Source organism: Styela clava, chromosome 4 (genome assembly GCF_964204865.1).
Source record: "Styela clava chromosome 4, kaStyClav1.hap1.2, whole genome shotgun sequence".
Taxonomy (NCBI): Eukaryota; Metazoa; Chordata; class Ascidiacea; order Stolidobranchia; family Styelidae; genus Styela; species Styela clava.
The window spans coordinates 25,366,400-25,387,216 of record NC_135253.1 but is presented as its reverse complement, the minus strand read 5'-3'; the positions used below and the strand labels follow the sequence as shown (position 1 = coordinate 25,387,216).

At 38.9% G+C, this 20,817-nt stretch overlaps 1 protein-coding gene across 1 annotated transcript; it reads left to right on the top strand.

The window, feature by feature from the left end:
- Nucleotides 1-2,763: 2,763 nt before the first annotated feature.
- LOC120325673 (FAS-associated factor 1-like) lies at nucleotides 2,764-18,928 on the top strand. Its single transcript, XM_039391768.2, has 10 exons — nucleotides 2,764-4,444; nucleotides 5,477-5,560; nucleotides 6,118-6,219; nucleotides 6,702-7,263; nucleotides 7,672-7,744; nucleotides 9,154-9,366; nucleotides 12,834-13,023; nucleotides 13,707-13,835; nucleotides 14,428-14,585; nucleotides 15,704-18,928. The coding sequence occupies exons 1-10, from the start codon at nucleotides 4,402-4,404 to the stop codon at nucleotides 16,097-16,099; spliced, it is 1,950 nt and encodes a 649-aa protein (XP_039247702.2). The 5' UTR covers nucleotides 2,764-4,401; the 3' UTR covers nucleotides 16,100-18,928.
- Nucleotides 18,929-20,817: the final 1,889 nt, after the last annotated feature.

Here is a 20,817-nt window from a genome sequence, read left to right as displayed (position 1 = left end):
TTTTTTTATACCAAGTTTCTGCGCAGAATGTACGCCGACGCTTTCCTCCGTCATGGATTGTTCGAGTGAACAATTTTTTGGTTGTTAAGGCCCTAGACGTTGTACCTCTAATTTTTGTTGCAGCGGCAGCTGCGAAAACGGAGTGCGAAGTAGTGCATCAACCTTATTCATTATGAGGTCTAAGGCTAAGAAATGCGAAGCCGGAAAGAAGTGAGGAGCTCAAAAGGAATGTGGAAAATCGAAAGCAAATGAACTAAAGGTCTCTAACTGATTCAAATAGCGAAACAAGCGACAAAAACGAAGGCGAGGAAACTATCAACTCTTCAAGCAACCAACGAACGAGAAGGAATGCGTGAATATGTCAACACGTTGTTGTAAGAAACGTCGGCATTGTGTCGTCATAATTTTGAGGCTAGCCCCGATCGGCCCCAATGATTTACTAAAAGAAACAGAAAACAAACGAGACAAACGCGGCGAGTGGAAGATAAAAGAGAGAATACGATATACAATGAGCAACCGGGGCAAAATCGGCGTCGCCCCGTCGACGTTCGGCGAAGGCTTTGCGAGCGAAAAATGAACCATGTCGGGAGAATATGGCTAGTGTAGACAGTCTGTGCAACCGATATTGAGGTATTTTTCGAATATTTTTTATTATACCGAAAAAACAACCGGGGCATTGCCCCGGTTGGCCCTATTGACGCGCCGCCACTGTGACAGTGGCGGCGCGTGGTCATTTTGACAACCGGGGCAAGCTACTGCGGGACCAAGTCACCCCCATCTACGGGGACAGGATGAGCGCTGTAAGTTCTCCCATCATGTTATGAGTATAAAAACCATTCCATCGGTAACAACCAATCGGCAAAAGCGACAATTTTTAACGATAAGAAAGTGTCTTTAAAAACGGTCCAAGTCAAAGGATTAATAAATATAGCCATAGTTTATTTTGAAACCTCTTTCAAAAGGAAAGGCAATATTTACCCAGATAAATACAATGACATATTAACAGAAACTTCGGGAAAGCAGACAAAACCTAAAATAATGTTTAAAACGTTACTATGAAGAAAGGAAAAATAATGCAAAGATAAGGACATGCGTCGCTCACTCATAGATATATATGCTGCTAGACTTCTACTGCTTGAACATATATGCAACACGCCGCGGTTTCTTGGAAGCAAAATGCTCAATAACGCGCTGATTAAAGTCATGCATCCCAGAAATAACGTCTCTGTGAATGAATAAAACAGCCAAGGAATTTAATCTATCTTGCTTCATTGTGTTTCTGAGATACGTTTTAATACGCTTCAGCGTGCTGAATGTTCGCTCTGCGTCGGCGGAAGAAATAGGCGTCGTCAAAATGATGTCCAGAAATTTTGCAGACGCCGCAGAGGTAGTTACTAGAGTGTTATCTATGAGGAACCCATAGAGCGCGCAAGTTAATGTGATGTTCAAAAAAGTTTGATTGGTGTATATACATCGCAATTCATTTTCCAATTTACCCACGTTTATCATGGGGTAAAATTTGGAGACAGTAGCCAACAAATGGATGGGAAAATGACGTGCAAATTTTGAAAAAATTTTGGGGTTCATCAAAGAGAACGCGGCAGTGCGCAGACGATCGCCTATTTGATTCACCAGAATGTCACAGCATTCCTTTGCAGACAAAATCAAACGCTGCGTTGTTTGCCCGCGGCGTAAAGAAGCACTCCATGTGTCGTCGTATTTTATTGTTTCCCGGATACGAGATACAGCATCGCAGAAGTCTGAAATACACCACTGCACAGACGCTCCATCCATTAGCCTTGACTGCAATGCGCCGTATAATACATCCACGTGATAGAATATTGTGGAGAAAAAAGCGAGAAAAAATGAAAACTCACCATCTTCTAGCAGACGCTTTAGACCTGCCGCCTCCCTCACAGAGCGTTCGTCCCAAACCGGAGAGCTCTGAATGCCATTGAAACACTCAATGAGCTCAGACCTAATTTCGGACACGCCCTGCACCACGCGTGATTGGAAGTTCCAACGTGTTGGTGCACAAGCTGGGAGACGGCGGCTACATATCTGGCGAAGGAGGTCAGAGCGCTTCGGCGAAACGGAAAAAAATGAAGAAAACCCCGAAACATTTGCAAAAAATATACGGACGAGAGGGGTATCAAGACACATATTTTTAATAACGAGGTTAAATTGGTGTGCATAACAATGTAAAAATGCGCATGAGGAAAATCTTCTTTTATATAAACTTGAACACCATGTTTCGACCCACTCATGACTGCCGCGCCGTCATAAGTTTGAGCTATCAATTTTGACTTCGCGTTATAAGGCTGTAACACTTCTTTCAGTACAGCCACTGGGTGGCGCTACGTGTCCATATATTTGAGAATAGCTCTCTTGTTGTATATATTCTCATTGGGATAATTATCCACTTGCTTTATTCTTAAACAGTTATTTGCTTCAAAAACCCGAACCGAATGCATGCACTGGCCAGCGGCTACTTCGCCCACCTACGACGATTATAAGTCCAGTTACGTACCGGTACCGTATTCTTTCGCTCATAAATATATCTCACGATATTCCAACTTGCGAAACTATTAGCGAAAATAATTATTAAAATCTAACGAAACAAAAATTTATCGGCCTCACATGCTAAACGAAAAATAATTTTCTAGCATCTTCGATACATTAGCCAATGTGACGCAATATTTGGTTTCGGTCGCCATAATACAGAAGAGATACGCTACCGTACGCCGTACGGTACGCATCCTTTGTTCAACGGGTTATATTGCTGTGTTCTGGTATTGGTAGGTTTGTCGGTGGGGATTATATTTCTTCTGAATAGTCTCAGATTCAGATAATTTATTTTTATCATGCAAGAATCAATGAAGACACAACACAAAAGTGCACGATTAGATCTTACGATTAGTGGGCAGGCACATGAGATACCGGTACCGTACTTCTCATGTTTTAAACTTTTTTAGAGGTTTTGCTCGCCCTCCAGAATTCTCCATTTTTAATTTATGTTTGTTATGGAGTTTTCGAAATAAACTATTTATCTACGATACCTGTATTTTCTCGTCGCCAACGACACTGCAAGCATTCGAATTACGGGCGAGGAACAATACCGGTACAGCATGGATAGGGTCATCAGGACAAGGCTACTGACTGCCTGACTATTTTTTACCTACACTGTCTGACGGTGGACTCTGAGACTAAACTAAATTAAACTTGCTGAATTGTGACAGTGTGAACTAGCCTGACTCAGTGACTGTCGAAATTCTTGAATTTGATGCGACAATCCTGATACACCAGATTACCCACATTTAGCATATAAACTTATTTTCAAAATAAAAAAGACAAAAACATGAACGTCAAACTTCTGAACTTGTGAAGCATAAACAAACAATCAGACGGTGGGCCGAAATTTAATACTCTTTGCGTCAAAATGGACACGATTCTGCGATTGGGCTGTGATTTATAACAGGCAGTCCAGACAGCCAGAGCGAACCATAGTCCTGTAGTCTAGTCTCTTATTCTGTTCTACTGTATTTTATGTCTGTATGTAGGAATAATCTACCAGTTATTCATTTCATATGTCAGTATGTATGGTGAAGTGAGCCCCAACCAACTATGAACTAGTTGTTATGTCAACCACCCCACCATGCTGCCATGGCTGGGAAATATGAAAATCCACCAACTCTCGCACATAAGTATTTCCCACAGAATTTGAACCTGCGAACCCGGACAGGGTAATCTATAATGCTGTAATGTCAGAATGTGTGTCTGCATGTAATGAAATGTAAATAAAGCCCATACCTGTATACCTATTGATTGAAGAGCTACTTAATTTAGTTTGGTTTAGGACCAGTGTTCCCTCTAAGGCGTGTGCGTATGCGCGTGCACCTAGCTTTCAGAGGCAGCGCACACGCATAAATCCACTGCGCACAGACGTATTTCCGATATCATGTAACAATGTTCTCGGTTGGCAGGTTGAGAAAGTTTGTTGTTGGCCTACCCATTACCCGGTTAGAAGGCCAAAATTTCTTCTTAGGTTTCTGCATAAATATTGGTCATTTCCAAAAAAGTGCGCACACACCTAAATTTCTGCGCACACATACTACAAAAAATTAGAGGGAAGATTGTTTAGGACTTTGAAAATATCAGCTGCCTAACAATTCTTATGCCCAGTATACAGGTATATGTCAATAAACTTTTATTTTCTAATTTTTATCCTTTCAGTTTTAATATTATCGACTCTGTTATCTGACTGCTGCTGTGTTTTCAGTACTAAAATATTTTCCAAAGGAATCGAGCTTTCTAAACAGTACAATAAACCTAAAATTTTAAAAACTACTGCTGGATTATATTATTATCTAACAACTCTCGGACCAGCTTAGCGCTGACAAAATGGATAGAAATGAGATACTGGCAAATTTCCAAGCTTGCACAGGTAATGCCAATAAACTTTTCTTATGCAGAAATTTTGCCCCACGGACGTTTCGCCCAGCAGATATTTTTTATCACTAGACTAGAATTATGCTTTTGTTCTACGTTCATTACATGGGTCTAGTATACTTTAGTACCACAAGTACTTCCGTTTGGCATAGCATAACGAATTTTGTATATCTTATTCGTAACTCTCACCTGACTATGTCGTCCAAAAATTACGTCACTACGACAATACAATCACACTGTGCTTGCCAAGTATAGCTACTATCGTCCGAAATGGCTAACTCACTAACGCCAGCGGTCTCTCTCATATCGCTGTATCGGGATCGTTGCGACGAGAAAATGAGAGAGATAGGCTCGATTACGGGTGATCGTCTGCGCGTTTTGGACGACCATCGGTACACTTTGTAGGTATTTATTACGTCATTGTGGCGTCGTAGTGACATAATTTTTTGGTGACATAGTCAGGTGGGGGTTAGGTATGATATATGCAAAAATTGTTGAGCCAGGCCAACTAGCAGTGCATGTGGTACTAAACTATACCAGACCCCATTACATAGCTAGCGTCAAGGGTTGAGAGTTGTACTAGTGCCGCAGGTAGCGGTATATGTCAATACAGCAATACTGACTGGTCGATAAAATCCTTGGCAATAAATGTGCACCAATAAATTATTTGTAACAAGACTTGCATATTGTGTAAAAGATTGAAATTTTTTTTATTGTTTTTCTGTCGAATTCAACATTTTTAAAAAAATAATGATTTTTGAAAATTTCTAAATTAATTTATTCCAAAAACCGCTCAAATAGTAGTTTCTCAATTTACTTTTCATGACCGAAAAATTTAAAATTATGAAAGTCATATCTGAAATCATCATTTGCCGCCTAGAAATCAGAATGGAACAATAGGCGGAACATCTGTGGCAAATCATTCAGATAGTGAAAAGTCTGTATACCTGTATGCCTTATAATGTTGTTGCTATTTTTGGATCCTCAGGCGACTAGAGTTTAATTTTGAAAATCTTATTTCACCCAGGAATCGAAGATATCAGCCAATGCATCGCCCATCTTGAACAATGCGACTGGAATATGAATGAAGCTGTCAATGTGGCTTTGGCTGGTGAGTCATTAATAAGATTAAGATTTGTCCAGTCGTGAGTTCTTAGACTATTTAGGGGGGCATAAATTAGTTGTTATTGGGCCACGAGCAGACACGTCCACTAGGTACCATTGAAAGTACACTCCCTATGATATGCTTGATTCACTGACTGTGATGCATACATTTGTCTGCTATTTTGGGTTCCTATTATTAAATATGATGCATAAAATAACTGATGGAAATGCATCATTATAAGCGAAACTATCTATTTATAAAAGAAGGTCAATGATCTCTGAGCAATGTTACAACCTATGACCACTAAAGTGCCATGAAGAATTATAAAGAATTATTGTTTAAATCTGCTCATTAGTAAATAATGAGGAAGGTCCGATGGCCTAGCAGAAATGTCACGACTTTTTCATTGTTAGATATCACTGGCTGATTGTAAAGGGTCTTGTTTGGAGCGAAAATTTTTTATACTAAACATATATAATAAAAAATATGAATATCGAAACAGCTATGAGAGAGTGAATTCCACACTACTAAGCTGTCGCAACTTTTTTAAATCTTTTTATCAGCTTCCTCCTCCCCATCGCCCCAACAACCAGTGACTGAAGACTTCTCTTCTCAAAACTTCTTTACTGACTTTGGCATTGTTTCTGAGCCCTCGACAAGCAAACGTAAGTTTCTAGTTTCTTATGTTCAGGGATTTCTTCTTTTCATCATATGTTAGTGATGGGCCTCGGCTTTTTGAATTCGATGATTTAAGTGATTTTATCGTAACCGCATCCCTACCTGGCTGCACCCATGTGTGGAAGTATTTCCAGAATTTGGAATAAATATAAATAGTAGGATGATCATTTCTTGCCATCACTGATTGGGTTCTTCAGATCTTAGAGACGATGGCCTAGCTGTTATTAAAGCGTGGACTCAACTTTATTAGCATTGCAAGGTATAACATATTGTGTTCAAATTCTATTCCAAACACCCCAAATGTAATGAATTAAGACAATTTTGGTCCTTCAAGAAATATTGGTGTTTTTCACATCATTAAATACTGTGGCTTGTTGAATTTTAGGCCTTAGAAGGAATTAAGAGTTTTACTGTTGCTGGTAAGGCTTTCATGCTTTATTGTTTATCAAATTCGATCCTTGTGTTTCAGCTCGAATGATACACTTCGAAGTGCGATTGAATGACACGACAAGGCATGTTTCACTGGATGAGTCAGCAAATTTAGGAACGCTGCGAGACGTTGCATCCATGGAATTACAAATACCAAAAAACGAAGCAAGATTTGATGGCTGGCCGCAGTCAGGCACGGACATAATGTCCGATAGCACAGCACTCGGCTCTCTCCATCTGCCCCTAAATGTGACTCTGACGGTTCGCAGTTCAGCATTTCATAACGGTGCTGCATTCGGCCTCAGTGACAAGGTAACTGTCGGGACCTCTCAAGACTTTGCAGTGCCTTGCGCTGCTTTCAAAGACGATTTTGACAAACTCAAAGAAACTTATATGTTAGAAATCACGGATATACGGACTAAAAGTATTTACAGCCTCAATTTTCTCGGGTCCAAAACCTTTCAAGATTTGACTTTTGATGCCCACTCTCTCACCGGTATCCCACCTAGCAAGCAAGTGTGGAATACCTTAGCTTCAGATAAAAGTCTTCTGACTCCCGACAGAACTCTGGGAAGTCTTGGACTTAATTTACCAAAGCACAGGTAAATATATAATATTTTTGCGTTGCATATGCAACCTGTGGCCCGTGGGCCAAATGCCGCCCACAATGAAAAATTGCGCGACTTGAGGAAAAGTACAAATTTTAAATGGTTTGTGGACCATGAAGCTAGTTTTTTATTTATTTTAATCTGGTACGAGTAGGTTATTCCAATCTGTTTGCGTTGCGAAATGCGACACGAACAACGCATGTCACAAGATCAATAACCAAAGTTCTGTTCTTGCAACTACTAGAAAGCCCCAAATTCAAATGAACGCTACATGTAATTGTTTGCAGCTGGGACTGTAATTTGGTCTGTGGGTGAGATGTGCCTTCCACAGTGCAGACAAAAAATTTTCCTTTCATTTTTTGAAATTACAAAATGGCTATATCATTCTTAAATATTCTACAGGTGTTCCATAACAGAGACGAAAGCGACATCGACTACGTTTGTTGACCTGACAGCAGATGAGGACAATATGGAGGTTTGTAATAACTATGTTCACCTGATAGTTTGAAATCGATTCTTCCATTGGTTTTGTGGGCAAGCTATATTTCAACAACCACTATAAGAATTTGACCAAACAATTTGACTGTGGTCTAGTGCTTAATGCATTAATCAAATCCCACGCCAACGCGAGGTGTAATAAGGGTGCTTTGAGTACCAAGATGGCAGACACTGGAACTGTGACTCGTGTTAAGCATGACACACAAAGGATTTTACATCGAGTTGTGTAAAGGGACTGATTGCTATAGGCAGGGGGTATATTCCCTTGGCTAACACAGACAGTCCTAACACAGGCCTAACCCTAACCTGATACGCATACTTTGGGAGCAGTGGCACGGCCAGGGGGTGGTTTTCGGAGTCGAATTTCATTCTACTGAAATAAATTTTACTCCATGAGAATTTACGGCAGATTTAAAGATTTTTCGAAAGGTTTTATTTTTTAAAATAATTGGAGTGGCATCATTGCGATTGAACGGATTCAGTGTTAAAACAATATGTAATCGGGCAGTTTACCACACATTTTTTTGTCCGCTGAATTCTGTGGTGTTTTAGCGTGGCTCTTGTTTTGTCGACGGCTCGACACAACAGCAGGTTAAAAGTGAAGACAATCAAATTAATAAAGCAGGACATTTTAAATATGCCCTTATCGGTCATGGATTGATTACTTTACACAAGAGAAAAACCATTTTTCGTTGAAAAAGCCGGCTCTTTAAACAAGTGGCGTAATCGTGGCGACTGTTCGGTGTGGGTTTCGGAGCGGTGAATTTGTATTTTTGATTTATTGGTATACTTTATATCTATTTTCATTGTATGAAGTAAAATTGTACTAAACATGATTTAAAATCATATATCGAGATTTTACTATCGGCGATAACGAGGTTGCAAGATTGCAAAAGTACGTATCAAAATTAAATGCATCAGGCATTTCACTGCAGTATTGTTTTTATTCTGACGTACGTAAGAAGTCGCAATCGCGAGTTACGTTCGACACAATTAAATTAATATATAAGGACATTTTAGAATCTCGTAGTTGTCATGGATTGGATATTTTACGATTTTACGCGACAGAAAATTCGTTATACACTGAAAAGGCGGCTGTATTAACGAGCCCGTGATCATGATGACTATTACAAGCGGCACTGGAAATTTTTAAAAATCCCGGCTGCGCCCCTGTTTGGGAGTACTGTAATAATTTGGTTAGGCAGTGACAAACTAGAAAGATTTCGGCTCTTTCAAATAAACTATCATCCTAGGTATTGTTAGATATCGTGGATGTGTTTACAGGTCTGTTCAAAGCAAAAGGCGCTAATAAACGTCCTATAGAATTCAACATTGCACTCTCGTATCGTGCTATCATAAACTATTCACTGATAATTAATCATCTAGGTGGATGAATACGAAGAGGCTTCAGAGAATTTGGACGACGAATTTCTGTTAGATGTTCCTACAGTGACCCGATTGCGTCCTCTAATGCCTGAAGAAGCCACAGACGACATCGGTGCTCTTGCTCAGTTCCAGTCTGAGTTTAATTCTCGATATGGACAGGAAGCCCATGTCACTCCTAGCTTTCTCATCGACACGCTGGATGCAGCTATTCAGGTATTGAAGTATTGAAATTATATTTCTATATTCCATGTTGAACACGGCTCAATTTGGAATCTATGTATTTCAAAAAATAAATCTCACCTTCGCTAAGAACGAGGCAATGTACAATCAGCTAATGATATCTGTCAATATGTAAAGAGCTACTGTCATTTATAAGGCCGGAATCTTCCACCATTGCCTACACAATTTATCACGAGGTGGCATAGGGTTCAAATCTTGGATGTATGATCTGTGTTGCTACTAGCGTATTTCCATGAGAATAAGACCTAGTCTGAATTTTAATAATGATTTTAATATAAGCCGTCCCCTTAAAAGAAGTCCTATTGTAGTTTTTTTTCAAGAGTAAATTGAAATGAGACCATGTCTTTTTTTTCGAAGAAACACTGTAGTAGTGACTTGCAAAACATTCCAAAGTATGATGATATGATCTATTTTGAATAATCTATGTCAAGCATTTGATTGAAATAAAAATGTGGTAGGGCCAGGCGCGCAGCCAGGATTTTCAAAAGGGGGGGGGGGTCAAAATCGAAAATTTCCAGTGTCGTCTGTAACAGTCACCACGAACACGCGCTCGTTAATAGAGCCGCCTTTTCTAGCGTATTATGAATTTCCTGTTGCCTAAAATATTACATTAATGCCAACTGCGAGATTCTAAAATATCTTTATATATTAATTTAATGTGTCCAACATAGCTCGCGGTTGCTTCTTCTTACGTCAAAAAAAACATTACTTCTTCTTACGTCAAAAAAAACATTACTTTTCGGTCCACCGCAATCTGTGACCAAAAAGTACGAGATAAACTGCCTGATGTATAATTTTAATATGTATTTTTGCAATCTTGCCAACTCGTTATCGCCGTTAGAAAAATCTCAAATAATTATATAAAATCCTGTTAAGTGTAGAGAATAATTCATTTCATACAATGAATATACATATAAAGTTTAGCAGTAAATTAAAAATACATATTCATCGCCGCGATTATGCCACCTGTTAAAAGAGTCGACTTTTACAACAAATAATATAACAACGAATAAATATTTTTCTGTTGTGCAAAGTGATGAATTCGTGACCGACACCGGCATATTTAAAATGTCTTGCTCTTATTAATTTAATTGTCTTCAATTTATCCTGCGGTTGCGTCGACAAACTAAAATCTTCACCACTCTTATATACCGTTGCAAACAGCGGCCATAAAAATAAAAACGTGAGGTAAACTGTCCGATTAAATATTGTTTTTATCCGTATATTGCGAATTCGGCAAATATTTAGATGTACTTGTTAACAGTGACTCCGCTCGATCGAAATGCTCAGAGTAAAATATCTCAGAGTAAAATTTCTTTCATCACAATAAAATTGATTGAATATACTTAAAAAATATTAATTATATTATATACATCCTCACAACCAGGGAAAAAGTCGCGTTTCAAACCTTGTATCGTGTTAACACGAAAATATTCGACGGCAATTTAAAGTAATGGATAATCAGGCAAATCCCGCCCTCAATTAGTGACGATATGTTTCTAAACGCCGACCAAACATAATGTGTGCCAGAGGCACACGAAATTTTGCGATTTTCACTGCCTAGAAAAGCGTTTTTTAAATTTTCGCGGGCCTCAATAAAACTTATGTTGTTTACGGTTTTATTTTGAGTATTTTAAATTGCCGCTTTTCAATCAAAAAGTTGCGTTGTCTTTAGAAACTCGCCGCCGATGAACGTATTTACCAGATTCACAATTCCGTGCGCATACAAAAATAAAATAAATGTTATCGTTATCGTGGCACAAATTTGTGGAAAATTTTCGTTTTAGAGAAAATAACACAATCGTAAAGGCGTTTATGGGCCTAAATAACACGTTACGCTGATGAGTGATGAAAACAATCACGCGCAAGTTTCTATCGAAAATGTTTTCATTCAACGGAAACGTCTTGAAAGCGGCGTCGGGGCAAATATCCGATATTCTTATGAACGTGAATTCCGATATTCGGATGACGAGATATTCGAATACTTTATTCGAATTGGCCATCCCTGAGCCCGCGATTACGGTACTCGGTAAATGCGACTTTTAGCTCATATTGATTTATCGGTTGCGAAAAATATATATTTTTTATGAGGACATTTGAAACGTAAATGTAGATATCTGAATATTAAAAACATACTCAACAAGAACAAGTAAATAGTGTATAAAACCCAAAATAATACCACATAAACATACCGAACATAATAAAGTATTTTATGCTGATACTGCTGATGATGCTTTACGCGTCACGAATGGTTTAATGCAACTTGATAAAAACATGTTATTTATGATGATGCGGCATCGAAAGTATAATTTATAACTGCAAAATGCGGTGCCATAGTAACATTATACTTCAATGCGCGATTGCGATTGCGTGTAACTCGATCGTGTACACGCTCGAGTCGTGTCCTAATTTATAGGCGCGCCATGTTAGACGACGTCGCAAACATGTTTGATTTTCATTCGGTCGTGAATTTCTCGATTATAGGCTATTTCGTAACATTTATCTGATTCTATCGCTTTGCTACGTAACCTTACTAATGTAATAATCCCATGATTTTACTGGTAAATTCTTTAACTATCATCAATTATTTTTTTTTCAAATTGTATCATGTTTTGTTACAATTTAAATGCTTTAAATCGATAATTTCAAATATGATAATGATCTGGAAAAAGATGTGCGGTCTCGTCGGAAATTGAAAAAAAATTGAAAAATAAAAACCATTGCGTGTGTAATAAATTGTGTCTTTAATTTTAGTGGGGCAAAGTATCGTATGTGAACGACAGAATGAGTACGGACGGACACAAAAATTTTCTGTCAATCTCGAATTTTAAATGTAAATAACGTATAACTAATAAAATAAAGTAAAATTCAATGTGTTCTATTAGCGCGTTCCAAGTTTAAACGAGGGCACTGAATCGAACATAGAAGGGCACTGAATGCAAACGGCGCGGGCGTATTGATAAATTTTGCCTGTGCGTTCTTAAGTACCGCGCAAGGGTGTAACTAACTTTTGGTAACGCGTTCCTCTCACCGAAAGCACGGTACTGCGAGAAAAACTGATTATTGTGGATTTGTCGCACACAAAGGATATACTTTGTTTTACAAAATGTACGGAACCGATATAAAGATGATGTATAATAAATAATCAGGTAACGCTTACGAAAACACTAGGCGATTATAATGAAAAACTCCTGCGTAAATTTTGTGCGCATTTGGATTTTTTTAGTTTTCCGAAAATTTCACTGGGTTGGGGGTATTTATGAATATATATGTTATCCATATCCATATATATGTTATCCATTTTTGATAAATGAAAATAAAAGACCCCCCCCCCCCCCCCCCGCCCCAAATAAAGCTCCAGTCTTATTTTCGTGGGAAACACGTTAGGCCATTTACATCAAACTACTTCAACTAATAGGATTCCCAAATTCAATCTGCAGGAGGCTTTCGGTGGATCAGCACGTAACCGTCGACTTCTAGCTGTCTATCTCCACCATGATAAAAGCATTCAGAGCAATGTATTTTGCAGCCAGCTGCTGTGTGCACCATCTGTCGTGGAATACATGGCCAACCATTGTGTGATCTGGGCTTGGGATGTCACTTCTGACTTCAATAGAAAAAGAATGCTGGGTAAGTGCCTTTGTTATGCTTTTTTCTTAGAACGTTTTCACACTTTTCCGATTATCAAATTATTTATTTCATCCATCTCTTGTTTAGAACAGGGCTACTCAAATTGGGGGTCGTGGCGGGGGCGTACAACGAATTTTAGATTGGCAATGAGTACGTACACTAATTCCACACAAAGTACTATATCTAGTGGGGGCGGGGTATGGGAAATTTTAATATATTGCAAGGGTCGCAAGTTTGGGTAGCTCTGGATTAGAGTCATAAATATAAATTTGTGGGGGCGGTTCAGTTATCTACTATGATTGTGTCACAGGTTAAAATATATGGCTAGAATCCCATGCCCACCACCTCTCATAGGATACTTATAGATTGAGAATGTTAACTCAGTATAGACATATATTTAGTAAATGGCCATACACACAACCAAAGTGACTCCCAAGACACACCAACCATGTTCATTCATGTCTTTACCTCAACGGCTGGTTGGTCATGATCAGTCATCTGTGAATGATGACATCAGAGAGCATGCTCAGCCATCCAGGAAAATAAAGTTGAATACAATAAAGATACATTCAACAGGCCATACCAAAAAGAGCAATAATATCTCCCTACCTGTTCATATAGTGCCTTGTTCAGAGTGTAAGTTGTATAAGCTATACAATAAAAAATACTTCTTAAAATTTCAGACATGTGCACTCGAATGCTGGGGAGTGGGGTGGCGGACACGGTTAAGCGAGTTCCAAAGGATGGATTTCCAATGCTCGTACTTGCTCAAGGTCGTGGAAGGTCATGTGATGTCAACAGTATAGTACAAGGTTTGTATAAGGTTTCATTCTCAGATTTTTTTATTAAATAAGAGAATTGCTAGACTACTCCCAGCCAAAGAGTTTGTGTAACTGTTTGTTGGTAACAACTTACAGCTTTACCCCTCATTGGTATGCATATTTTCTCACATATTTGTTTCGCACCTTGCGGGTACAACAAGGGTGGGCAAGGTTTTTGGACCAAAGGCCAAAAATTTTGCTTATATAGGCTGGCGGGCCATGTAGGTGTGACTAAAAAGGACATTTTATAAACAATATTTACAGTGTTACAAAAGCAAAAGTGGAAAACAATAAGCATTGTGCCAAAACTAAGTTCAATCACAATCTCTTTAGCTGAAACGTCAATATTTGGTTTTTGTTTGGTAGTGGCAGCATCAAGTTTGCCCATGATAGGGTTAGAGCGTTCGACTCAATTATTTTAGCATCGCAGATAATACTATCTGGGTTCTAATTCCACTAATTGCTGATCCAAAAAAAAAACAGTCCTACAGAATATTGTTTACTCCTTACACATCCTTCTGCTGCTTATGTTGAGCCTTGTTCAGAGCAAAATAAAAACTTTGAATACTTTTTGAATCCACAGGCAACACATCTCTGGATGAACTGATGGTGAAACTTATCAAAGCAGTGGAGGATGCGGAGGCTCAGAAGCAGGAAGACATCAGGATGGAAGAGTTGAGTGAAGCAAGGGAGAGAATCAAGAGAGAGCAGGAGGAAGCGTATGATGCTTCACTACAGCAGGTTAGAAGTCTAGAACCCAAACCGCGAAAAGTTTCAATTTTGTCCCTGACTAGGGCTTAAAGCTTCGAATAGAATAGTAAGTTATTCGAATTGGTACATACAAAAATTTTGAATCTCCGCCATCTTGTTTTTTTCGAGAGCAAAATTTCCAATATTTTTTCATTGGAGCCATTTTTTTATCAATGCAATCCTGGCATATGACGCTTCTCTTACTAATGAGTTTTTTATCGAGTGTGAACGCTCCCCAAACTGTATGGGTGATGTATTCTATCTTTTCAGTGATCTATGTGTCTGGAGGATCCATTATAATGAAAAAAAATCAAGTTTAATGACATATGTCCCAAATAGTATTCAAGATTTGATTCGAAAAAAATATTTGATTGATTCTGAAATCCTAATCAAGGTATTCAAAAATTCCCAGCGCTATCCCTGACTGCGCAATCCTTAGCTACACTTATTCTCCAAATCTTGTTTTAATACCAGAAATGATTCGAGCTCAGCACCAAGCAGTAGAGCAGTGGTTTTCAATCTTATGGCTTGTGCCCATGCCCTTCCTTCTTTTGGAGGTTTTTAGCACTCGTGGCCCTCTGTTTATCATTCCAGTGGTATTAGGAGTGTTATTATGATTGGTAGATTCCAAATACTGTTATGTTCAAACAATTCATGCTCAACTAAGTGAAAACACCCTATTAAGTAACTTTATCAAGAAATGAAACAAGTAAGAATGGGCAGTTTTTTGGAAAATTCAAAATCTTTTCTGGGCTAGCATTTTGGCCCCCTCAAACCGAACTGTGGCCCCCATGGTATGTGGGCCATGGACTCCCACTTGGAACTGCTGCGGTAGAGAGTTTACATCTATGATAACCATGTGTGAGTTCAAATATTGTATTTAATAATTATGTGCGAGAGAAGCGCTGGACGCTTCACTGCCATAGTGTGGTTCACGTAACTTCTGGTCTTTACCCCACCATCAAGTACATTCATCTGAAACAAATAACTGGCCAACTAACCTCATGGACTGGTAACCAGATGATAGGCCATGGCTTGCCATATGTTGTGGGCTTCCCTCTCCTGCAACGTAAATATTAAAATCCTAAATGAATAGTTTTTTCTTACAGGACAAGGAAAAGCAAATAAAATTGGACGCTGAACGAGCTCAGTTGGAAAAACAGAAGCAAGAAGAGGAAAGAAAAGAGCAAGAGAAGAACGAACAGATTGAACGTTTAGGAGAGATTGTGCCTCAGGAACCGTCACCAGATTGCGGATTTCCGGTCGCAAAAATACGCTTCCGACCACCGGGTGGGGGTGATATGGTGACCAGAACATTTCTGGCGTCCGAGTCTCTGCAAGGACTTCTTAACTTTGTCGGTTCTCTCGGTTATCTGAACGATAAATATCGAGTTATCACTTCGTATCCAAAACGAGATATTTCGTCTCTTGACCCAAAAGTCTCTCTGAAAGATCACAAACTTTTCCCGCAAGAAACTCTGATTATTGAAGAGAGAATTGAATGATAAATTTTATGCAAGAACTTTACCCGATGACAAGCAGGCCTGGGGAGCTGGTTTGAAAACAAAATAACTCCTGGGTCACAGTATATTCAAATTAGGGTACTTCCGTAATATGTGTACCAGCTTAGGGTTAGGCCATAGTTTTATTCCGATATTCCTTATTTTAGTTCTAGAAGGAGTTCAGGGACTGTCTGTGTTAGCCAAGTGGATATACCCCCTACCCATAGATTTCAGTCCCTGTACGCAACTTGATGGGCTTTTAGGTCTTTTTGTATGACCATTACAATGAACTGTCAATTAAATGCAGTTTTGCTGGAGCAGTATTTAAAACGTTATGAGGACATTATTATTGTGTTATTTATATTGATAAACTGGAAAAGAATGAATATTATTACTAGTATAAAGTGTTAGAAAATTTTAAATATGAAAAAAATAATTAGATGGGTACGAGCTTAAGCCACTAAAATTTCTGGTAGCTCTCGCCCTATCTAGTGGTTAGCTTCGTTCCAGCTCTAACAAAGTTTCAGCTCTCCAGCCCTGCGGTCAAAAATAATTTTTCCTTTTATTAATTTGGTCGTCTTCAGCAGAGACAAATTTTTGTATATTGTGATTTGACAATGCAGAAAGATCGTTTTATTGGTTCCTATTTTCTACACTCGTTATTAATTCACATATGTGGTCAAGAGTATTCTTAAGACTCCTATATCAAACATTTCTCTTGACAAAGCTCGCCCATAAATTTACTTGAAGATGACTTTCGTTTACCTTTTGAGTAAGTGCACCCAGGGTTGGCCAACTTGAATCGAATATAATTTTGCATCCTTAGGCAGTGGTTCTCAAGATTTCATGAATCGTTGGCCCATTCTAAAGACTCTCAAGACTTGATGTAGTCATCATGAATGGCACCAGGGCCGCTACGTGGCCATTTGTGGCAAAGTTTGAGAAACCCAGTCCTAGAACTTTATGTTGTGTCCTAACAATCTAAGTGTGCGTTATGCACAACACAATTATCTTCAATGACTCATAATTCCAGTAGTTTCCTATAATTTTACTCAAGAGATGAGTCTCATTTACTTTTTGAGTAAGTGCGTGTTAGGTAACTCTATTCAGTGTCAGTGTCTCACCTAATTCCAGGAGTTTCCCGTAATTTCACTCCGAGATGAATCTTTTTCAATCTCCCCAGTTAGGCATCGCCCCATTCATTTTCATGTTAATGCCTAGTTTTGCTGCTAACAGATTTTTTTAATGCCGTTGATAGTACTTTGTCAGGTTTGAGCTTTCTATATAGAACCTAATTGCATTGTGGGTACTGGGAATTTTGTAGTGAGAAACGATTTTAAAGTAGTTTCATTTCAATATTTTTCTGAGTTCCATTCTTTCTGACATGCTTAGAATAATTTGGCATCCTAGGGCAGTGGTTCTCCAAATTTCATGAATTGTGGCCCCTTTCCAAAGACTTAAGAATAAAACGAGAATATTGTTCGAAAGTTAGGGGATCCCCCAAAACAGCCTTCTTACTCCATAGTGACACCTTGTGTCCCATCACTAATTAATTAATTACTCGCTAATTATACGACATAATTCTTCCAAAATCGATAGGCTTCTGGTTCGACATATGATGAATGCACATGCAAAATCTGGAGCAGATTCAATCTCGCTTCCGTGAGATATCGCGTGCATCTAACAGGCAAATACCTATCAACATACTTATCAATTAAAATCGATTAAAAAGTAATAATCATATTGAATGACACCTAATGGAGTCCTATGGTCAGGGCCGCTACGTGGCCATTTGTGAGGCTGAGGCGAAGTTTGAGAAACCCAGTCCTAGAACTTTATATATATGTTGTGTCCATACACTGACCAATCAGTGATAACCTGGCCCGGTACTTCATTGCAAGTAAAATGTTGTTAATCCAATGGTATCATTTCACAGTCAGTTAGTGAACTTGGGGAGTAAACAATTTGTATTCATCCCATTTTTTATTTAATTACTTGACCATGTGATTACCATACAATGCAACTATCGATGATGTTTTTCCCCTGCTGTCTTGGTTAATTACAAGGGAACACCAGTAATAAAAGTTCAGCTATCCAGGTCCAAATTCGAGTTGTCTTCCCGATTTTAGGATTAAAGCAATTTATTTACAGACATTTTATTTGCCCCAATTGGAAGATACTACTTTACAAAACCACCAATCCATAACCTGGGGCCAATGTTTCTATGAAGAACATGTGCCTATCAGGACCAGCCATAAAAAATTTTATGCTCAAAGTTATTTCCGCGTGACCTCCGGTTATGTGGAATTCCCTACCTCCTAGCTGTTTTCGTCTGTGTTTACTAGGACTCGCTATTATGATTCGATATAGCAGTGTTTATTAAACTTTTCAAGCAGCGCCCACTTTTTAGAATATGTCAAGTCCTGTGCACCACACCAAAAAAAACAATCACAATAGGCTCCAAATAACTGATAGTAATGCAAAAGTATGTTTCATGCAAAAGAAATTTAAAAATATGTTGATGGAGCGTAAATATCAAAAGTAATGCGGGCAAGATCAAATCTAACAAATATTTTTTATTTTTAATTAGTTTTGTGCCTCCTCAAAAAATTTTCTGTACCCCAATTGTGGAGCGCGCCCCACCATTTGAGAACCATTACTTTATATTATCAGTAGCTCTCAGCACTTCATTGAACGTCCGTCATTTCATTCATGTCAGTTGTATCGACTATGTGGCTTGTATATGTTTCATTCTCAAGGTACAATTTATTTGTTTTAATAATTTTCAAGTGTTGGCAATTTCTGGAATTACAGACTATTTTCAAAGTTTCATCTGTATGTTGTTGAAATTGTCCGTTCAAGATTCTTTGAGTTTAACAGGTTTGAAAACCATGTGTTGGATACTTGCCACCACTGTATGCTTCCGATATTGTTCGAAGGGAGCTATCAAGGCAGTATATGATTAGACTTTCATATTTATTTATTGCTGCACAGGTAAAGGAAATTGATAAAATGGCTAATGACGACTTTTTGAGCGGTTGTAGAGTGCTTTTTATAACGACTGGCCAATTGCAATTTGCTACATTATGGATAGGATTTACATATTTATCCCGGGGGGAGGAAAGCCGATAAGACGGCTTATCCATATGGCGAACCACGGCCTCTCGTCCGGTTACCATTCCAAGTCGGGTATGGGATTAGTTATACTGTATTGTTTTTTGTTTTCGGAAGCATGGACTTGGTGGTGGAGGAAGCCGTAACCGACCAGCGGTTACGTGAACCACCCAACGACGGCGAGGAGTCCAGCAATCCTCTTGCACATAACCATCCCTGCATGGGATTCGAACCTGCGAACCCACGCAGAGTAATTAGAGGTGCGGTGGCGAGCGTATGCCTAACGCTTAGCCCGTTGAGCCACACATATTAAACAAGTAGTTTAATTTTCCATGCCTGGCATGGAATGGTCAGTAACTGGAGGTAGCTATTATCACATGATTTGCTTTTAAGTCCATATTTTATTATAGTGCACTGATTTGAAGCAGATTTGCATTCTCACTAACGTTCGTTCTCACAAAATTTTATACTCGCTAACGTCCGTTGTTCCCTAATTTCATTCTCGCTAACGCCCGTTGTGATCTAATTTCATTCTCTGCGTGGGTTCGAATCCCATGCAGGGATGGTTATGTGCGAGAGGATTGCTGGACTCCTCGCCGTCGTTGGGTGGTTCACGTAACCGCTGGTCGGTTACGGCTTCCTCCACCACCAAGTCCATGCTTCCGAAAACAAACAATACAGTAAAACCAATCCCATACCTGACTTGGAATGGTAACCGGACGAGAGGCCGTGGTTCGCCATATGGATAAGCCGTCTTATCGGCTTTCCTCTCCCCCGGGATAAATATGTAAATCCTATCCTATTCTCGCTGACATTTGTTCTCGCTAACGTCCGTTTCCCCCTAATTTCATTCTCGCTAACGTCCTTTCTCACAAAATATTATTCTTGCTAACGTTCGTTGTCCCCCAATTTCTTTTTCGCTAACATCCGTTGTTCCCTAATTTCATTCTCGCTATTGTTCGTTCTCACAAAATTTCATTCTCGCTAACGTCCGTTCTCACAAAATCGCTGACATCCGCTGTCGCTAATTTCATTCTTGCTATCGTCCGTTGTTCCCTAATTTCATTCTTGCTAACTTCCATTGTCCTCTAATTTCATTCTCGCTAACGTTCGTTCTCACAAAATTTTATACTCGGTAACGTCCGTTATCCCCTAATTTCAATCTCGCTAGCGTCTGTTCTCACAAAATTTTATTCTCGCTAACGTCCGTTGTTCCCCAATTCCATTCTCGCTAACATCTGCTGTTCCCTAATTTTATTCTCGCTAACGTTTGTTCTCACAAAATTTCATTCTCGCTAACGTTCGTTCTCACAAAATTAGACTTTTGTAGGTGGATTTTCTAGGTGCGGTCCGCGGCTTCACCCAGTTACCTTTATTTGGCCTGCATGTAAAAAAGGTTGCACACCCCTGATCTAGTGGTTAAAAGATTGAAGTCATCTATGTTAATGAGGTCAGATTTAAATAAGTTATTAGTCAGCACAAGAACGAAAATACTGAAATACCCTGGTCCATACAAAAATTGTGGCTCCCTTACATCAGTACATGTTCAGATGTCTATTGCTGTCTGCATTGAGTTCATTTGTAATAACAATATAAACCAATCTACT